This window comes from Prenolepis imparis, unplaced genomic scaffold (genome assembly GCF_030444845.1).
Source record: "Prenolepis imparis isolate NDT839.2.m4 unplaced genomic scaffold, iyPreImpa1.0 SCAF_5, whole genome shotgun sequence".
NCBI classification, from domain to species: Eukaryota; Metazoa; Arthropoda; class Insecta; order Hymenoptera; family Formicidae; genus Prenolepis; species Prenolepis imparis.
The window spans coordinates 11,442,595-11,460,812 of NW_028141163.1; the positions used below are offsets into that span (position 1 = coordinate 11,442,595).

The 18,218-nt window shown below is 32.0% G+C and overlaps 4 protein-coding genes across 13 annotated transcripts in view; 3 read left to right on the forward strand and 1 right to left on the reverse strand.

Annotated features, from left to right (window-relative positions):
- Window positions 1-1,327: 1,327 nt before the first annotated feature.
- LOC145936775 (uncharacterized) lies at window positions 1,328-7,536 on the reverse strand. 3 transcript variants are annotated; one of them, XM_083039318.1, is made up of 8 exons: window positions 7,273-7,536; window positions 6,679-6,924; window positions 6,320-6,446; window positions 4,197-6,204; window positions 4,026-4,084; window positions 3,842-3,910; window positions 3,466-3,584; window positions 1,328-2,628 (listed from the first exon to the last, which is right to left on the reverse strand). In XM_083039318.1, the coding sequence occupies exons 1-8, from the start codon at window positions 7,288-7,290 to the stop codon at window positions 2,623-2,625; spliced, it is 2,652 nt and encodes an 883-aa protein (XP_082895444.1). In that variant the 5' UTR covers window positions 7,291-7,536; the 3' UTR covers window positions 1,328-2,622. The 3 variants fall into 3 exon arrangements, with proteins under 3 accessions (XP_082895444.1, XP_082895442.1, XP_082895443.1); XM_083039316.1 differs by having other exon boundaries at window positions 1,328-3,381; XM_083039317.1 differs by having other exon boundaries at window positions 1,328-3,584.
- Window positions 7,537-7,714: 178 nt separating this feature from the next.
- Window positions 7,715-10,846, forward strand: LOC145936779 (bifunctional peptidase and arginyl-hydroxylase JMJD5). Of its 3 annotated transcripts, none has more exons than XM_083039333.1 (8): window positions 7,715-7,908; window positions 8,672-8,805; window positions 9,010-9,151; window positions 9,265-9,448; window positions 9,548-9,697; window positions 9,910-10,127; window positions 10,204-10,368; window positions 10,545-10,846. In XM_083039333.1, exons 2-8 carry the CDS (start codon window positions 8,675-8,677, stop codon window positions 10,800-10,802), a joined length of 1,248 nt encoding a protein of 415 aa, XP_082895459.1. In that variant the 5' UTR covers window positions 7,715-7,908; window positions 8,672-8,674; the 3' UTR covers window positions 10,803-10,846. The 3 variants fall into 3 exon arrangements, with proteins under 3 accessions (XP_082895459.1, XP_082895458.1, XP_082895460.1); XM_083039332.1 differs by lacking the exon at window positions 7,715-7,908 and adding an exon at window positions 8,456-8,591; XM_083039334.1 differs by lacking the exon at window positions 7,715-7,908 and adding an exon at window positions 8,456-8,591 and having other exon boundaries at window positions 10,582-10,768.
- Alg14 (ALG14, UDP-N-acetylglucosaminyltransferase subunit) lies at window positions 8,091-8,591 on the forward strand. The gene has a single exon (XM_083037924.1). It carries the CDS (start codon window positions 8,091-8,093, stop codon window positions 8,589-8,591), a length of 501 nt encoding a protein of 166 aa, XP_082894050.1.
- A 321-nt stretch (window positions 10,847-11,167) lies between the features above and the next one.
- The window catches only part of LOC145936773 (uncharacterized), a 33,642-nt gene continuing 26,591 nt past the window's right edge, over window positions 11,168-18,218 (forward strand). For 3 of the 6 annotated variants that reach the window (XM_083039310.1, XM_083039313.1, XM_083039311.1), the window contains exons 1-4: window positions 15,326-15,795; window positions 17,260-17,361; window positions 17,671-17,803; window positions 17,876-18,039. In XM_083039310.1, the coding sequence (XP_082895436.1) occupies window positions 15,499-15,795; window positions 17,260-17,361; window positions 17,671-17,803; window positions 17,876-18,039 (696 nt within the window). In that variant the 5' untranslated portion in view covers window positions 15,326-15,498. Of the gene's footprint in view, window positions 11,283-15,321; window positions 15,796-17,259; window positions 17,362-17,670; window positions 17,804-17,875; window positions 18,040-18,218 lie in introns of those variants that run through there. The other 3 variants (XM_083039308.1, XM_083039307.1, XM_083039309.1) reach the window with 3 other exon arrangements.

Here is an 18,218-nt window from a genome sequence, read left to right on the forward strand (position 1 = left end):
ATATAAATAGATATATACATTCATACACATTGTGTGTGATGTGTTCGCGTGGTAAATTACAGATGGTTGAATGTTTTACAGTTTACAGTAATAAATATACAAACTTTTTTTTGTATGTGTACAAAAATAAACAATATACAAAATTAATTTGCAAAATAAAAAATTATTCCGCCGGAGAAGCAAAATTATATTCTCTCTCGGATATAAAGAGATCAATTATATAATACTCTCTCATACACACGCAATTCTAAAAATTTTATAATATCATTATTTATAATTATAATTGGTAATCATAATGTAATAAAGAAAGTAATAGATGTTTAATAATAAATATACGTTGCGTCATTAAATTACAATATAACAGAAAGATTGTTGTCAAAAGATTTTTCGACGAATTACTTCCATCTATATTTTTACCACTATGACAGAAATTAAGTTAATAAATTAAATAATCAGTAACAGTCACAGAAAGTTGCGATCTAATCGCGATTGTATCGTAGAATAACACAGAAGTTAATTCGGAGATTCGTTCGGATTCGTTTAATATAAGTAATGAATATTATTCTCAAATTTTACTGAGTGTTAAAAAATTGCAATAATTGAAAAATGAAATAACAAAATATCTTAAAATATAATTATATGTGTAGAAATTATATTGTATAAATATAATAATAATAACAATAGTAAATATAATTATATTGTATAAATTATTCATAAATTAAAATTTATACAATGATAAAATATTTCCAGCGTACAATAATAAGACGTTTAAAGAATATTATATATTATTCAACAAAGGTTTTTTAAATATTATTATTGTGTGTTGTGTAACTATCTGTGTTATTCTAAGATAATCGAAACGCATCTAAGGTAAAGTATAAAAATCTCTCCAAATATCACATTATTATTTATGCACTGATTAAGGCTCATAATTTCTTTCTCAGTCTCTCGTTTATATATTTCTCTAACTATAAGAGATATCTATTATATGCAACTCTTAGAGTTGACATCACAAATACACACGTACCATGTGTAAATAAAATGGCATGGTAAAAAAGTTTTGTTTTGGCCGACGTGTAAACGCGTTTCACTCTATTTAAGCGTAATGGAAAAAAAAATGTGTCTATTTACACCCATGTTTTTTAATTAAACATAAAGAAAGGCACGCATGTAACTATTAATATCATCGCTTTTATACCACATATATACACATATATATGTATTATTTAATGCTTCATTTTGTATACATATATATGTATATACACATATTGTATATATATAAAATTTCCTACTGTGGTGCTCGTAACAACAATTTTATGGAAGAAAATTTCTATAAAATGTAATATTAGTTTTTATTGACGTAAAAGAAGCGTTTACACCTTCATAGATACTATGAGGTATTTAGCTTGATATATACGAACATCATTTCCGAAGTAGAGATTGAATTTATGTATACATAGCTGTACACACAACAGTCTAAAAATGTTCACGCATATTGATTATACATACGCTGTACTGATGCACGTTATATATTCTAATTGTCAATATGGAAATATATATATGTATAATTAAAAAAGTAACGAGATACACGTTACTCGTTAAAATTAAATATACAATTATGTAAAATACACATTAAATAATTGCATCTTCCTTGGAAAGTGCAATAAAAAAGATATATAACAATAGATCATAGATATGTAATAATATCTATCGTCGAAAAACACATAAAATTAACATATACAATTTTTTTATACAATTTTGAAAAATCGTAAGCTACATTTTTTTGTAAATGCCATATATTCTACCAGCGTATTTAAAAAAGAAAGGTGGAGATATTAAGAGAACAATTAGTCTTTCCTCTTCCTACATCTCATTAGTTTTAATATACATATACTTATTGTATTTAATTTTCTTAATTGCAAAAATGAGCGTAAAATATATAAATTTATACAACATCGTCTATCAGATCTTAAAGAAGATTTGCATCCCGCTTAAAAATATGTCGACTTAACAACGTTAAATAAATTTTAATGAAAGTTTTGTATTTTTTTGTTGGATTATTGATCGCTATTATTGATTTGTACAGGATTATTTGGTGACGCGTCGTTTTAATACCGAATTTACAAGTTATACTTCATTCTTATTAAGTTTGACGTCAGTATTTAAGTGCTATGTACAATTAAGATATGTCCCTACACATTCTACTAATTCTCATATAAAATATACTTAGGTTTTGCAGTAGGTAGCTTTGGGATTATTTATGATTTCTTGTTTATTAGGTGAGCGATCAAAAGTAAGTTATATACACAATAATCTTTAATACAACAGATGATTTAATATTAATTACACGTAATCAACTTTTCCTAAGCAAACGATAAACAGTCGAGTACATTTAAATTGTAATTGTATCGAAATTTTGGATATTATCCTCAAATATTATTAATATTATTATTGTACTTTATAGTTGAAAAGAGAAAAAGAGATGCTTTTCATACGACATAATAATATAACCGTTATTAATGAGCGCATCTTCCTATGTGTCGACAACATAATGAGCAGTAAGAGATGAACCGCTATTTCTCTCTTCATACAAATATGCAATCGGACGAACGCGGATTTATTTTATTCCTAAACAAAAAACAGATCACTCTTATTTTCTACTGAATTCGAGTCTAGACTTACGCAATACTAAATTGCAAACAATTTCTGGAAAATGTTCTATACAATTGCTCGTTTCCTTTTTTTTCATATTCCTGTTTTTTTTTTTTTTTTTTTTTTTTTTTTTTTCTAGTATTGTTATTTCGTGTCTATATTTGATTTTCACGAAAACAATATTCTCCTTTTTTTTCAACAAAATTCAATAATGCAAATTATCTCGCGGCATTCATATTTCCTTCTGGCTATTATTGAAAGGCACACAATATTGGTTCACACTGTGTTTCATAGATAATTTTATATAACTTAGTTAATAAATTATTTTTGTATAACTATTTTTACTTAAATTAGTTTCTAATAAAAAAATGCATTCGTAAAACAAAAAACATCCATAAACAAAAAAAAAATGATATCTATTAAAATTATTTTTTAATTAATATTATTCAAAGAATTATTATTTATCAAATTAACAGAATTGTAGTGATTGATCCTATTATTCAAATTATATTAGATTGTATCATTCTAATTCGCAAAATTATAATGAAATATTGTGCATGGAATAATTTAAAGCTTTTGTTGTTTGCTATTTTAAATCCGCCATCATTTCCATTATGATCGATAGAAGTATGAATATTTCATAAATTGTATCTTTTTACATACTTAACTTTTGGTAGTATCACAAAATATCGACCGGATTGATAAGAGGTTACCATATGACTTACAAATCTAGATTAGATATAAAGGCATAAATTTTATACACTACAAAATATGCTCAGGATCTTTTAAAGACAAATGATTTTTGTGCTTTACCTTACGACCCTGTCGTTTGGATGCTTTTCGAGTAACCTTGGATTCTCTAGACTCTTGCACTTGTTTGTTGAGCCCCAGCCTGAAACGCACAGGTACTTTCGAATCAAGAGTACTTTCATCTGTAAATAAAAATAAAAACATAACCAGATTAAAGATAGATATTTAAAAAAAAATTTTATTTTTATAAATGTGTTTCGTGACTATAAAATATCTTCTTTATACATATAAGAGAAAAATAATAGTAGAACTAATAATCATCTTTAAAAATTAAATATTTTACAATTTTTCCAACAAATGATGAATAAATATTAATAAATATAGCAAATTATAAGCTGAAATTTACAAATATTGTTAATGTGCAAAGAAATGTAAATACCTTCAGAATCATGTAATTCTGTTAATGATCTATGTAGCACAGTAACCCTTCTCACTTCCTTTGGATTAGCTGTAAAAAAAAAAGAAACATATTCGTTATTAGAAGCGATTTGTACAACCGGGAAAAAAGTTAACAAAAATATGTGCATAGATATTGAGCAATTAAATATATTATTATTACTTACATTTTTCGTCAGTGTTCATGACATGTCTCTGATTAGCTTTTGCATTATTTTTCACAACCCTGTAAAGAAACGTAAAATACGATAAGTAATACTGCCAAAAAGATGTTTTTAATAAAAATAAATAAAAAAATAAATAAAAATAATATTACATAACATCGTACTGATACTTACTCATTAACAACGCCTTTGAAAGCTGACTGCACTAATCTAGCAGATTGGACTGGTACTGTTCTATTCAATCTTTCCGCGCGCCTCCTGCTGAGTTCCGTTCGTAAATCTCCTTCTTCATCTACTGTTATGTCTTCAAATACAACGTCCACATCCTCCTCAGATACTATTTCCTTACGTTTTTTACACTTTTTATCCTTTCCGATACGTTCAGAAAGCGGTAGTTCGTTCTTCAGTTTACCCACTTGATACAACTCCTTGTCGCGTTTTTTCTTCTTCTTCAATGATTTCTCTTTCTCCGCTTTCTGCGGTTCCACGTCCATGCACGTATTTACAGAACTTGTAATAACAGTCGGGGATGTATTCTCCACCGCTTCTTCAAACTCTTCCAACTCAAAATCTGTCGTCAGATCCATCTCCTGAACTTCAAATTCTTCTACAGTTTTGTTCGCTTTTCTACCACCACCTAATGGAATCTCTGTTCCTTCCGAGGACTCCACTTTCGTATTAGCGGTATGTTTCTTGGATAATTTAATCTTCTTGTTGGCATTTATAGGATCGATAGGCCGCGTGGATTCAAACTTTTTTCTCCTCGCTTCGAGTACGGGATCGCTGATCGTGTCAACGGACTCCTTAGCTGTTTCGATCGTCGTTGCTGGTCTCTCGTACCCTTCGTCCTTCTGCTTCGTCCTCGCTCTGGACATTTCCGGTGATGCTGTACCCTTGAAAATCGGAGACGGGTCTCTCGCATATTCCCGATCGATGTCGGGAGTAATAGAACGTGGTCCGTGTTTCCTGGGTAATTCTTTAGGTGACCACTTAGGTGGTGATCGCCTCCGTCGCGGTGAGTGACGAGAAGGGGAATGTCTTGGGGATGACCATGGTGATCTGCGAGGCGAGAGTCGAGGTGATCTCAGACGAGGTGGCGTTCTACGTGGCGAGACTTTCGGCGATCGCAAGCGAGGCGAGCCTCTCCTGAGAGGGGACAGAACGGGAGACCTAGATCTGGATCTCAATCGACGAGGCGACACTCTTCTCGGCGATAATCTGGGAGACTTGGATCTGGACGATCTAAGCGGCGGCGAGTAACGTGGTGATCTTGATCGCGATCTGGAGCGCGATATCTTGGGTGAACGCGGCCTCGGAGACTTCGATCGAGGCGATCGTCTGGGTGATCTCGGTGATCTGTGCGGCCGGGGCGATCTGGAGCGCGACAACAGCTTAGGCGATCTGCCTCTTGGGGATAACTTTCTCAGCGGCGACCTCTTCGTGGTGGTTCTGTTCGGGGATCTGCGCGGCGAGAGTCTGGGTGATCTGGATCTCGGGGAATAACGCGACAACGGCGATCTGCGAGGTGATCTATTATATCTCGTTGGTTCTCTCGGAGATCTTTTCGGCTGTCTGAGCGGGGATTTTCTGGGAGATCTTCTTGGCGATTTCTTACGTGATCGTGACCTTGGAGACAGTGACTTGCGCTTCTGACCGACCCGGTTCGTCATGTGCGGAGAAACTGATCGTCTGTCGTTCTTGACGATCGCAGTCAGAGACGAGATAATTGTGTTGCTTCTATCCTTTTTGCCGCAATTTTCGTCCGATTTCATCTTTTGATCGGAATTTTTGTTTCCTTCATTACTTTTCGCTATATTCCTAGCTTCGCCTTTATTCAATCTTTTCTCCTTCTTTTCAGACGGTTTATTTCCGTCATTCATTTCCCTCTCCATCTCGTCCATTAAGCGTTCCAAACTATCTTCTTCCTCGAGATCAGCCATTAAGAGTACATCATCATCGTCGTCGTTATTATCTTTTTCTTCTTCTTCTTCTTGATTATCTCCATTCTTTTGCGAACTCTCTGCAGCTTCCTTTTGACTTTCCGTTTCTACCGAAGACTCCTTCGGTTCCTCTTTTGCTAAAATTTCTATCTTCGCAGAAGTTATACGACTTTTTTGCTCCTTTGCGTCTTCATCTTCCGAAGCACTTCCACTGTCCTTAAAACGATGGAATTTCGATATTTCTGAAATAATATAATTATTTTTAATTATTTTATTTTTAAAGAAAAAAATGATTGATTATCAATATTAATCTTACGTAATCAATATTAATTATGTGTAAAAATATGATAAACCTACCTTGCGATTCTACAGATGGTTCAGTCTTTTCTACAGGAATTACCTGGACCTGTTGAACTGGAGAAGGTTCGTCTACAGGAACTATCGCTATCAGATTTGGATTACGAGGACTCTGATAATACACATTCTACAAATATAAATTACAAATGTGTAAATATGTGTTTACAAATTAATATCATTTACAAATTACAATATAAATCTTGCTCCATATATTTTTTAAAAATATCACTTGGTACATCATTTATTCAAACATATTTTAAGTATTGTAAAGAAAAAACATAATAGCTCTTTATCTTTATATTCCTATGTAAGACAGCTATTAGAGTTACTTAAAAATATCGCACAAATTAAAAGCTCACCCCATTTTGTCTCTGTTGCGATCTGTTGTGATAGAAATTCCTTTTTATAGGCCGTTGACCTTTATATGGGTGACGAGACGGTTGTGTCACTTGCGGAAAAACTTTCTGCACCTGTGACAGAGCTGTTCTCTTATGCGTGGCATCTTTAGTTCGCAATGACTTGAGCGCTGCTAATCTCAGCGCTTCAACATCCTCATCGTCGTCGTCCTCGATTTTAATTTTTGATTGTTGAGGAACTACAACCATCTGACAAACGACACAAACAATAGATGAAATTCTATACAACACTTGACATTTTACAGCAGAATGGACGAAGGGGAAGATAATAAAAAAAGGAAGAACGGAGTTTTTGCAACACAACTACAGTTTTTATAGAAAAGCACGAACACAAAATAAATAATTGGAAAATATAAATAGCTATAGTGTTTGCTTGTTTATTTGTCGCGGAAAGGAATAAATTTCCATTTCGATAAATGTCGATCGAATCTGTTTGAGGTTGTCGACGAGAAAAAGTGCATCTTTTTTCGTGTGGAGTAAAAAATATGTTAAGGAGCGTAATATTTGTGTCTGAATTATTGGTGCAGGTAATGTTACCTTTTGGCGATGATCCATCTTATTAACAGGAGCGCTGGGAAAGAAAGAAAGTTGCGTTCACGAAGATCACCATTCGCGTGGAGACAGTCCTCACGCAAAGGTCATGTAAATGTAACGATGTAACCGATGTAACACGGTCATGTGAATATCGCGAGACGACACATCTCTCTAGTCGACTCTCGGGTTATTGAAAAATTTCGTTTCGCATAAGTATATTATTTTGTCCACACACTCTCCGTATCAACCCCAGTGATCCCCCACACATATAAATAAAAATGGCGAGCGTACACTCGTGAAGCTCATCGGACATGAACTACGAGAATTCATACAGACAAAATTCCAGATGAATTTTTGACACCTGGACAAGAAGCGAACGCGCTCGAGCCTGATTGGCTACCATCAGCTAGATCCGAGCAAATTATTGGTGGTGACTTCGTAGAAAAGGATACACATATACTATATAGATCATTAACTTTAGAATAAATAATAAATGAAATAAAAAAAAAAAAAAAAATTCCTGATTTTCTATAGAGAAGATTTGCTTCAGTATATTATAAACTTCATGGCTCCTGCAAAAGTGGAGAGATAGTGAGGATTGTTTCGGACATAACCTAATACTACGATATAAACAACTTGGTAAACATATTTTATTTGATAATACTCTTTTCAGATACGCGTGATAAAGCCAGATGTCTACTGCACAATATTTATATTTCTTCCTTCTCATTCTTGCCTGCTGCATATTCGCTAGAATATGTTATCTGATATTTGTCAAACGGGATCGAGAACCCAGAGAAAGATCCCGTCCGGCTAGAACGATGATAATATTGGGATCCGGAGGACACACAGCCGAGATGCTACGGGTCGTCGAGCATCTGAACTTTAAGAATTACTCGCCGAGAGTGTACATTCATGCTCAGACAGATCAGCTGAGTGCGAAGAAGGTCAGAGACCTGGAGGACGGCAACGAGGATTACAAATTCGTAGAGATTTACAGAAGCCGGGAGGTCCGGCAGTCGTATCTCACTTCGATTTGGACCACTGCCTTTGCCACGTTAAATTGTCTTCCGATCTTATGGAGGGAAAGTCCGGAACTCATTTTATGCAACGGTCCTGGCACTTGCGTCCCTTTGTGCATCATAGCATTTTTGTTTAAAGCTCTATGCGTCACGCAGAACGTTATCGTATTCATAGAAAGTTTCTGCAGAGTCAAAAGTTTCTCATTAACAGGAAAGATCTTGTATTACTTAGCCGATCATGTTATTGTGCAGTGGGCATACTTGAGTAAACCTACATATAGCAAAAGTGTCCTTATATAAGTAAAGCTTTCTTTGATTTTTTAAATTATGGTAATTTATCATTATTACATCTGAAATTTTTATGTATGTGTGATTTACAGAAAATGAGTCACGATGCTTCTGTGGTAACAGTACCCTGGGATTTGTTAGCGAAAGAATTGGAACATATATCTATGGAAATAAAAGTACACTTGGCGCCCATAATCGATGTGCTATGTACATCTAACAAACAATTGTAAATAAAATTTTTCAGCAATATTATCTTGTATATAAAAATTTAAATATTTTATTTTAACGAATAAATTTATTTAAAATAAACATCTTATTTAGTTTATTTTTATAAATTATGTATATTCCATTTTAATCACTTTAAATAATATATATAACAATATAATATTCAAAAATATTCAATATTTATAAATATGTTCTTCTTTACAAGAATATCAGAAGCATGGATAAATAATTCAATAACAAGAGTGGAAGCTTGTTTAGATCGCACATGGGAAATATTAAACTCGGGTTACTGGAAAGATGTTCCAATAGAACATAGATATTGTTATTCTCTGTGCAGTGCTGTAAAGGTATAAAATATTAACTTTAAGACAATTATATATATTTTCTTAAAAACTTATAATTGATAAAATGACAAATGACTTATAAATATTTTTTTTTGGGGGGTAATTTATATATTTAGGCAACATTATTAGAGCTTTGGTGTGAAATCAATGCCGAAAGCAGTGATAAGGAAGAGAAGAAAAAGACTGCATTAAGAAATATTATTAATCAAATTGATAAAGGCATTCTGCTAGGTGCACCTCTTCCTAATGTACCAAATTTATTGACAACTATCGCTACAAAGTTAAATAGCTATTGCGCTGGTAAGGATATCTTCATAAGAAAATTTATACTAATATAATAATAAATCATATATTAATCTATTGACTTTTAAATTAATTTATTTTTCGAAATTTTAATAGATTCTGGTGTTATAAATCTGGAAGAAATTTCAATCAATTACAAGGAGACTGATTTAATCTCTAATTATCCGGATAGACATTTTGAGAGACCTTCGATGGAGACATTTTACAATAAAATTTTTGTGCCCAAACTTCCGGCTATACTAACAGGTTTATTCATAATTAACATTAATAGATTTAATTAATAATTAATATTAGAAATTAGAAATTTAGCTATGGTTCACACAATAAGAAATATTTGTTTTTATATTGTAATTTGTCGCAAGACAAAAGTCTGAAGTCTATATTTGTGCGAATAAGATATTTAACAGTTTATATCAGAAAGAAAATATTAAAAATATTAATCTTATATATTTTATTAGATTGTATGAGTCACTGGAAAGCATTAACATTATGGAAAAACCCTAATTATCTGAATAAGATCGCGGGATCTCGGACAGTACCGATCGAAATTGGATCTAGTTATACTGAAGAAGATTGGACTCAACATCTTGTCAATTTCTCTGAATTTTTGCAAAAGCACGTTATTGCAAATAATAGCAAAGTTGGCTATTTAGCGCAACATCAATTGTTTGAACAGGTAGTATTGTAGTTTATACAATGAATTTAATACACAATCTTGCTTCATAAAATCAGAATCTCGCTATCAATTTTAGATACCAGAATTAAAAGAAGATTTTGAAGTGCCGGAATATTGCTGTTTTTCGGATAATGAAGAAAAAGATGTGGAATCATCAGAAGTTGACATAAATGCTTGGTTCGGTCCTGGTGGTACAGTTTCTCCTTTGCACTTTGATCCGAAAAATAATCTCCTCTCTCAGGTAAAAAGATACTTGTGATTAAAATTGTTCAAGTTACTATAGCTGAGTTTTAATATTCACTGCCAGTACTGAAAATCTATAATGTACGTGATGTAAACTATAGATTTACAGTACTGGCAGTGAATATCGAAACTCAGCCTATGTATCCTAAAAAAAAATTTTTTTCATCCTCTCAGATATTTGGTTACAAAAGAGTTATCTTATACTCTCCAGACGAGACAGATAATTTATATCCTTATGATACTAAGTTACTTAACAATACTGCACAAGTAGATCCGGTGAGGCCAGATTATGATAAGTGGCCAAATTTTCGTAAAACTGATGGCATGACATTTCACTTAAAACCTGGAGAAATGTTATATATTCCACCAAAGTGGTGGCATCACGTAACCGCCCTCACTCCGAGTTTTTCGATCAGTTTCTGGTGGAATTAATTTATAAAAATTCAAATAAAATTTTTTTATTAAAAAATTTTTTCTTTACAGCGCCCTATATAAAAATTAAAATCCTATCCGATCGTAATGAATCACCATTTGAACCAGACAAAATTATCCGAATTGATAAAATATAATTATTAAATTATTAAAATTTTAGATATTAAATAATCATTAATATACAATAAAAAAAGATATATTTTTATATGCTAAATTAAAAATTAAATTTGTAAATATCTGACCGATCGTTTATGTATTGAATATCAATATAAAATTTAGCGAAATTGCTAACAAAGACACGATACATATAGGAGTTTAACAAAAATAACATAGGACTCCTCTATTAATATCCGCCGGTCTACGTCTTCAGCATGGTGCTTACAGAGCGTGCGTGTATATAGAGCTTGTCAAAGAGAGTACACAGTTTATTATTTAGTAATGACGGAAGAAGACGCATTCCCGCCGATCATTAGGCTCCAGGTAAAAGAAAAAAAACGCGTGCCATCCTAACATTCAGGTCGTTCTCACGGAACGTGAGGGACTCCTAAAATATTGAATTTCCTTCTATTTTCCTACCTATATTCTCTGCAGAGATCGATCTGTTAAAATCGAGCATTTCTCTGCCACAAGATCTCTGAACATTATTATGTTGATATTAATAAATACTTTAGCAAATTGTCAATTGATAATAATACGAGCCTTACAATGACATATTTGGATAAATGCAGCCCAAATGCAACATTATTATCAGCCATACACTTTAACAGTAATAGTTTAATTTATGTATTTACGTACATATATTTTATATATAAATTAACAAAGCGTAAATTGTTAATATATTTAATATCGAATCAGCTGATATCTCGTTTCTTGCTAACGCTCACAGTGATTATTGGACACGGTCCAATGAGCGATAGCTCGACATTATTTTTAGAAAAATCGGTTACAGTATTCGGAAACGTTTCTTATTTTTTTCGATAAAGTTTATAATAATTGCCGAATAATGTATCGACATTTTTTTCGCCGAAATATCAACAAAAAATTTAAAGATAGAACATTTTATCAACAATAATTTATCAATTTTAAATTCAATCACGGCACACATGTCACATTAAAATTAATATTATATATTATAAATAATACATTTTTTATTATATGTATGGTATGTTTGTGTGTGTGTGACAGTTATTATTATAAATTTATTTTAATTTATTTTAATCATTTTTGAAGTTTTATCTAATTTTGACAGCGCGACTCGATTAAGCGATGATGTAGCGTTGCACGTGGAACATAAATTTATTGGACGTGAAATAATATAGAGGCTTTTTCTACACGTATCCGTGAATTCTTACAGCCGATTGATATGGCAGGAGAATTAAGGGTACGACAAGCAGCTCTCCGCGCTAAAGTCGCGGAGGGGTCGCGACCTTGGATGAAGTCACGCGAGTGCAAGGTTGTATCGTAAGGGATGTATGCAACACGAGGAGTGACACGCATACACATGCATCAAGCGCCGTTCATTTCGCTTATACGGGCTGTAAAGATTTTATTGATCGCAATGTGCAGGCTGTCTATTTTTCTCGAGACGCGATTTAGGGATGTTGACCCAAGTTCGTCAAGAGAATTAATTATTAAGACAGTTGCAATTATTTCTCCTTCGAACTCGTCATCTGTAGGGGTAATTAACATTTTGCACAAATATATATTCAGTAAAAAAAAAAGCCAACATAATCGTCATCGTCTTAGATTAATTGGCACAATCGATCGATTGGCCGAGATCTGCGCCGATCCATACTTAATGCATGGAGAGCAAATTGTGTCATTTTTATATCATATCATATATACTGGCTTTTGAATATTTTTTCTAATATTTAGCGATATATATATAAAATTAAATGGATTTAATGCATAGCAAATTTTGAATTAAAATTAAAAGAGTTAAAAGTTTATATATTAAACTCTATAGTAAAGCTGTCTTGAAATTTATCACTAAAATTGAATTAGAGTTATCAACTTTCGAAATATTATTAATATATCATGAAATTTTCAGAAAGTTTAATAGATCTTTTCTAAATAAATCTATCAGTATATGATATTGAATCAATATTGAATTAGATTTGAAGATTTGAAAAGGAGACAAGAGAGCTAAATATTTAAAAAAATCATATATTGATTCTTAAATATTTTTATATTTTACGTAATAATTAATTAGATTTAATGCATATGGCAAATTTTGAATTAAAATTAAAAGAGTTTAAATTAAAGTTTATATTAAATCTACAGTAAAGCTATCTTGAAATTTATCATTGAAATTGAATTAGAGTTACCAGCTTCCGAGATATTAATATATATATATCATGAAATTTTCAGAAAGTTTATGATTAATAGATCTTTTCTAAATAAGTCTATCTATATGATATTAGATCAATATTGAATTAAATTTGAAGATTTGAAAAGGAGACAAGAGAGCTAAATGTTAAAACAAGAATTATTATACTAGCTCTTAAATATTTTCTATACTATTTTACGTGATAATTAATTAGATTTAATACATAGCAAATTTTGAATTAAAATTAAAAGTTAAGAGCTTATATTAGAGTATACAACAAACCTGTCTGGAGTAAATCTATTTTCAAATTTATCACTCTGAAATTGAATTAATTATAATAAATATTCAATAAAATCTTTATCAAATAAGATCGATTTTGAAGTTATAAAAAAAAAGAAATCTGTTAATAATAAATTAATAAATTAAATATTATATATGCCATGCATAAATCTAATTAATTATAATACGTAATTATAATACGTAAAATAATAATAAATAATATTGATTATATAAATTTTCTAAAAATCTCATATAACATATTAATATCTCAAAAGCTGATAAATACAAATTAATAAATAATCTATTAATAATATTAATAAATTAATTTTATTAACAGATTATTTATTAATTATTATTTACCAGTTTTTGAGATATTAACTGAGATATGTCATGAAATTTTTTAAAAATTTATGATCAATAAAGCTTTTTTAAATAAATCTATCAGTATACGATATTTTGGATTTCAATATTAAATTAGATTTGAAGATTTTAAAAGAGAAGACAAGAGAGCTAAATATTAAAGGATATAGTTGATAACAAAAAAGAAACTCCACACATCCAAGATGTGTAACAAAATCTCAATTATCTCAAATACTATTGTTCCATTATCTATTATCTATTATTTATCTCGAAATCGTGAGGGTGGAGGAGCACTTAGTCTCATCTCTATTTCAAATATGTATACATAAAACTTTTGTGTTTTAAGAACTTTATACATTTTTCTCGCGCTATGTATAGCTGTATCGATCTTGTACGGCTTGAAATAATATTTGGCAAGAATAAATTTGCGGTCAGCTGTCTTTACATTTGCTGATAGAAAAAAGGAGGATAGCTCCAGGCATAGACATTGTTTGCATTGAAAGCGCGAAATGTGTCGCCTTACAATCCCCTCATGTCTTGCGCGCGCCGGACATATAATTTCTCTCTCGTAAGGGATGCTTTCCATCTATTTTACCCTGTTGGTAATCCAACCCCGATGGCAACGATCTTAGGGCGAATACGCATTACATCTTTTTTATGACATCCCTATAAACCGTCCCATACGCGAGATCAGAGGGAGAGGATTTTGGTGCAGCGAGAGAGCGAGGAGGGATGTGAAAGGATAGGCTTATCGTAGAGGAACTCTCTGAAAAAACGAGATATACGAGAAATGTTCGCAAACTCTCTCTGTCTTTCCGATTTCTATTAAAGCGAAATTTATTTTGTAAAGCACGAACATATATATATATATATATATAATATATATATATATATATATATATATATATATATATATATATATTGATAAATTTCTTTTTGATTGCTCGCCTTGACACACTTTCATGTGAAGTCAATATCTTTAAGAATATGTCTTTAATTCTAAAGACATTTCATTTAATTAGTGATCAAGGTTTTTAACATCTTTACGTATAAAAATTATAATAAATATTCAATAAAATTTTTGTCAAACAAGATCGATTTTGAATTCGTCGAAAGAGAAAAATCTGTTAATAAAATTAATATATATAAATTGCCCCTATATATATATAATATATATATATAAATATTATTAACAGATTATTTGTTAATTATAATTTATTGTATTTATATTATTTTGTTATTATATTTGTTATTATTTATTAATATTATTATAATATTATAATAAATTACCATAATAATATTAATAAATTACTATTGTATAAAAAAAAAGTAATTAAGAAAAAGAAAGGAAGGGAAAGAATCTGAAAATTTTGTATACTCTACACTGCACATTCCACTTTCTAATTATAATTATATTTCAATGCGGTATATTATATTTTTCAGAATATATTATACATCTCTGTAGAACTCAATAAATGCATCGTATAGTCAGGCAATTCAAGGTTCGCCAAAAGTTCCAAAAAAGTAAGCAGGAAAGAGTGTGCAGAGCAAAAAAAGATTTTCACTGCTGAAAAAGCGGTGGTAAAATGCAATGTGGTGGGTAGAAGAAGGGAGAAACAGGAAGAGGGTGCGAGAGAAACATCGGCAACCCCCACACATCTCCTCCCCCATTCCACCCTTACTTTCACCCCCATACAAGCCGTACAGTTCCCCGAGTGTTCCCTCTATATGCGAGATCGTTGTCGCTCGATTCTGCGCGGTTCGTGTATTCGTACAGGGCGGCTCCTACCACCGGATACCTACCCTCGTCCTGGCGTTTTACGTTCGTGCGCACCTCCGGCACGAACGCGGTGTGTGTGTCACAAATGGTGGTGTGACGCGCGTGGCCGCGCTTCCCTTAAGAGAGGCTCTCGTGCGCCCGGGTCCCGGAGGAGCCTCTCCCGAAGAGTCTCTCGAAGAACCGTTTTTTTTCCCCGCTGGAAGCTGCAGCCGTCGATCACGATGGTCACCGACAGCACGAGTCAGGTATGGTCTCGAGTAGAAGGGAATTCGAAGCCGGCATTCACCTTCTCTCTCCCTCTCTTTCTCTTTCCCCCTTGGTTTCTCTCTCTTTCTCTCTTCCTGCCTTTCGCACCCTCTTTTTCGCCCTCTCCGAATTGACCGATCGAAGGAGACAAGAGGATATTTCGAGCTCTAGGATCAATCGCGAGATTCGCGATGATTCATGAGCGAGCGTCAAAAGTGACAGATGATTAGGTCGAGACCGGGGGATGGAAGGGGCTGCGATTTCCGGTGGGTGCGTGGCGTGGTTGAATATATCTCGCAGCACAATTGCGTTTTTATCGTAGTACTAGGAGATTACTTCCGCGTTTAAGAAATTTTGACTCTCGAAATTATACTGGTTTTAATTAGAGCGCGATGGGATAATCGAGCTATAGAATATCAGGGCGAAATGCACCAGTTGTTCGAGGGGAGGAAAAGGGTGTTTAGGCGCGCACAACCGGCGAATGCGGCGCATATCGATGTCGGAGGAATGCGGCGACATAGAAAATCGAGATGCGATGAAAACCGGCAAGATGATGGCTAAAAAGGTCACGATAACGGAGTTATAGCGTCATACAATAGCGGATCTCAACCTAGTAATAGCTTTCTTATCGTGATATAAATCGTAGTCTGCAGGGATGCAGACAGCGAAGTACTTCTATCTAAAAATAATGATGATGATGATTTTTATTTAACCAAAGCCTTCTTATAACTGTGCTATAGAAAAAATTAATCTGCGTTCTAAATATATTTAAAATTTTTTTAATTTAATTAAAGACAGCTGAACCTCTCAGAAAATAGAACAAAAAAAATAAAAACAAAGAATGAATTAGATAATACATTTTTGGTTTTTTTTCATTATTATTTTTTGTTCTTGTTTTTTTATTATTATTTCGTTATTATTAATCAACGTTATATTCTTCATTTATTTTTTTATTTAATCAAAAACAGCTGAGGCTCTCAAAAAGGAAAGAGATGAATAACTAGAACAAAAAAATTAAATAACTCATTTTTCGTTTTTGTTTTTTTTTAATTCCATTTTGTAAGAGCCTCGACTGTCTTTGATTAAATAAAAAATAAATAAATTTTTGAATATATTTAAGACGCGCAATTTTTTCTATAGCACATATTGTCTTACGAATCTTCTCAGAGTGCAAATGCACCACGTAACGTTGATTAATAATAAAAATAATAACGATAAACATCGAGTGTTATAAAGTGCGCAAGGGTGAAAGGAGAAAGAACAGGGTTGCATCATCGTTACAAACTAGGTTACTCTTATATGTATATCGCATATATATAAATAATATCACACACCTTTATCCTTTTTATTATCTTTATATGCTACCTCTCGGTTTTGTCATATTATATTTTCTACAAAATGGTAATTGTGTGTACCTTGTCTCTGATAGACGTTTATTAAAAAAAAAACATGTTTGCATTTAGGCTGATGACACAACGGCATTTCTTCGCGCTGCCCGATCCGGCAATCTTGAAAGGGTAGTCGAATTTCTCGATACCGACTTAGATATTAATACAGCCAACTCGGTAAGCACTTTAATTTTTTTAAAAAATATTATATATATATACATATATAAAATTATATATACATACGTGTATATAATATATATACATAACATATATACATAATACATATATAAAAGTTTTTCCCTTGTTTTTATTTCAATGTCTTGTTTACTTTTATTTATACAAATCATTAAATTTTATTTAAATATTATTATTAAAATAAATATTATAATTTAAATTAAATATATTAAATTTTTTAATATAATTTAAATTAAATTATTTTATTACACAATAATGGGATAATGTTTAATACTTGCGTTTTTTTTGCAGAACGGTTTAAATGCCTTGCATTTAGCCTCGAAAGATGGCCATGTCGAAATAGTGACCGAACTATTAAAAAGAGGCGCAAAGGTGGACGCGGCGACGAAGAAAGGAAATACCGCCCTACACATAGCTTCGTTAGGTAAATAATTCTATCTGCATAAAACATTTTTGTGAAATTAGTTTCACACATATAATTTCGAATATTACCCAGCTGGCCAGTCCGAAATAGTCAATATACTTATTCAATACGGTGCCGCGGTCAACATCCAGTCGCAAAATGGATTCACTCCTCTGTACATGGCTGCACAGGAGAATCACGATCAGGTTGTTAAGCTCCTGCTCAATAACGGAGCTAATCAAAGTCTCGCGACAGAGGTAAGTTGGAGCTCCCTATATTTTCTTAAAATTATTTAAATTTGATTAAACATTTTTCAATCACGCATCCTCGAATTCAAATTTTATTTCTACCTCGAAATAATTTTTGTGTCTTAAAAAAACCTCAACTGCTTTATTAAATTATAAGAATTTATATATACAATGATTATATGTATATA

What these genes read in the sequence shown, in the direction of transcription:
- LOC145936775 (XM_083039316.1), bottom strand. An exon ending in ACCATCTGTAGAATCGCAAG is followed by an intron (nt 6,205 to 6,319) that starts GTAGGTTTATCA and finishes ATATTATTTCAG; the next exon opens with AAATATCGAAATTCCATCGT. An exon ending in AGAATTACATGATTCTGAAG is followed by an intron (nt 3,585 to 3,841) that starts GTATTTACATTT and finishes TTTTATTTACAG; the next exon opens with ATGAAAGTACTCTTGATTCG.
- Alg14 (XM_083037924.1), top strand. Translation starts at nt 8,091, where the DNA reads ATGATAATATTGGGATCCGGAGGACACACAGCCGAGATGCTACGGGTC.
- LOC145936779 (XM_083039333.1), top strand. Translation starts at nt 8,675, where the DNA reads ATGAGTCACGATGCTTCTGTGGTAACAGTACCCTGGGATTTGTTAGCG. An exon ending in AACATCAATTGTTTGAACAG is followed by an intron (nt 10,128 to 10,203) that starts GTAGTATTGTAG and finishes TATCAATTTTAG; the next exon opens with ATACCAGAATTAAAAGAAGA. An exon ending in AAAATAATCTCCTCTCTCAG is followed by an intron (nt 10,369 to 10,544) that starts GTAAAAAGATAC and finishes TCATCCTCTCAG; the next exon opens with ATATTTGGTTACAAAAGAGT.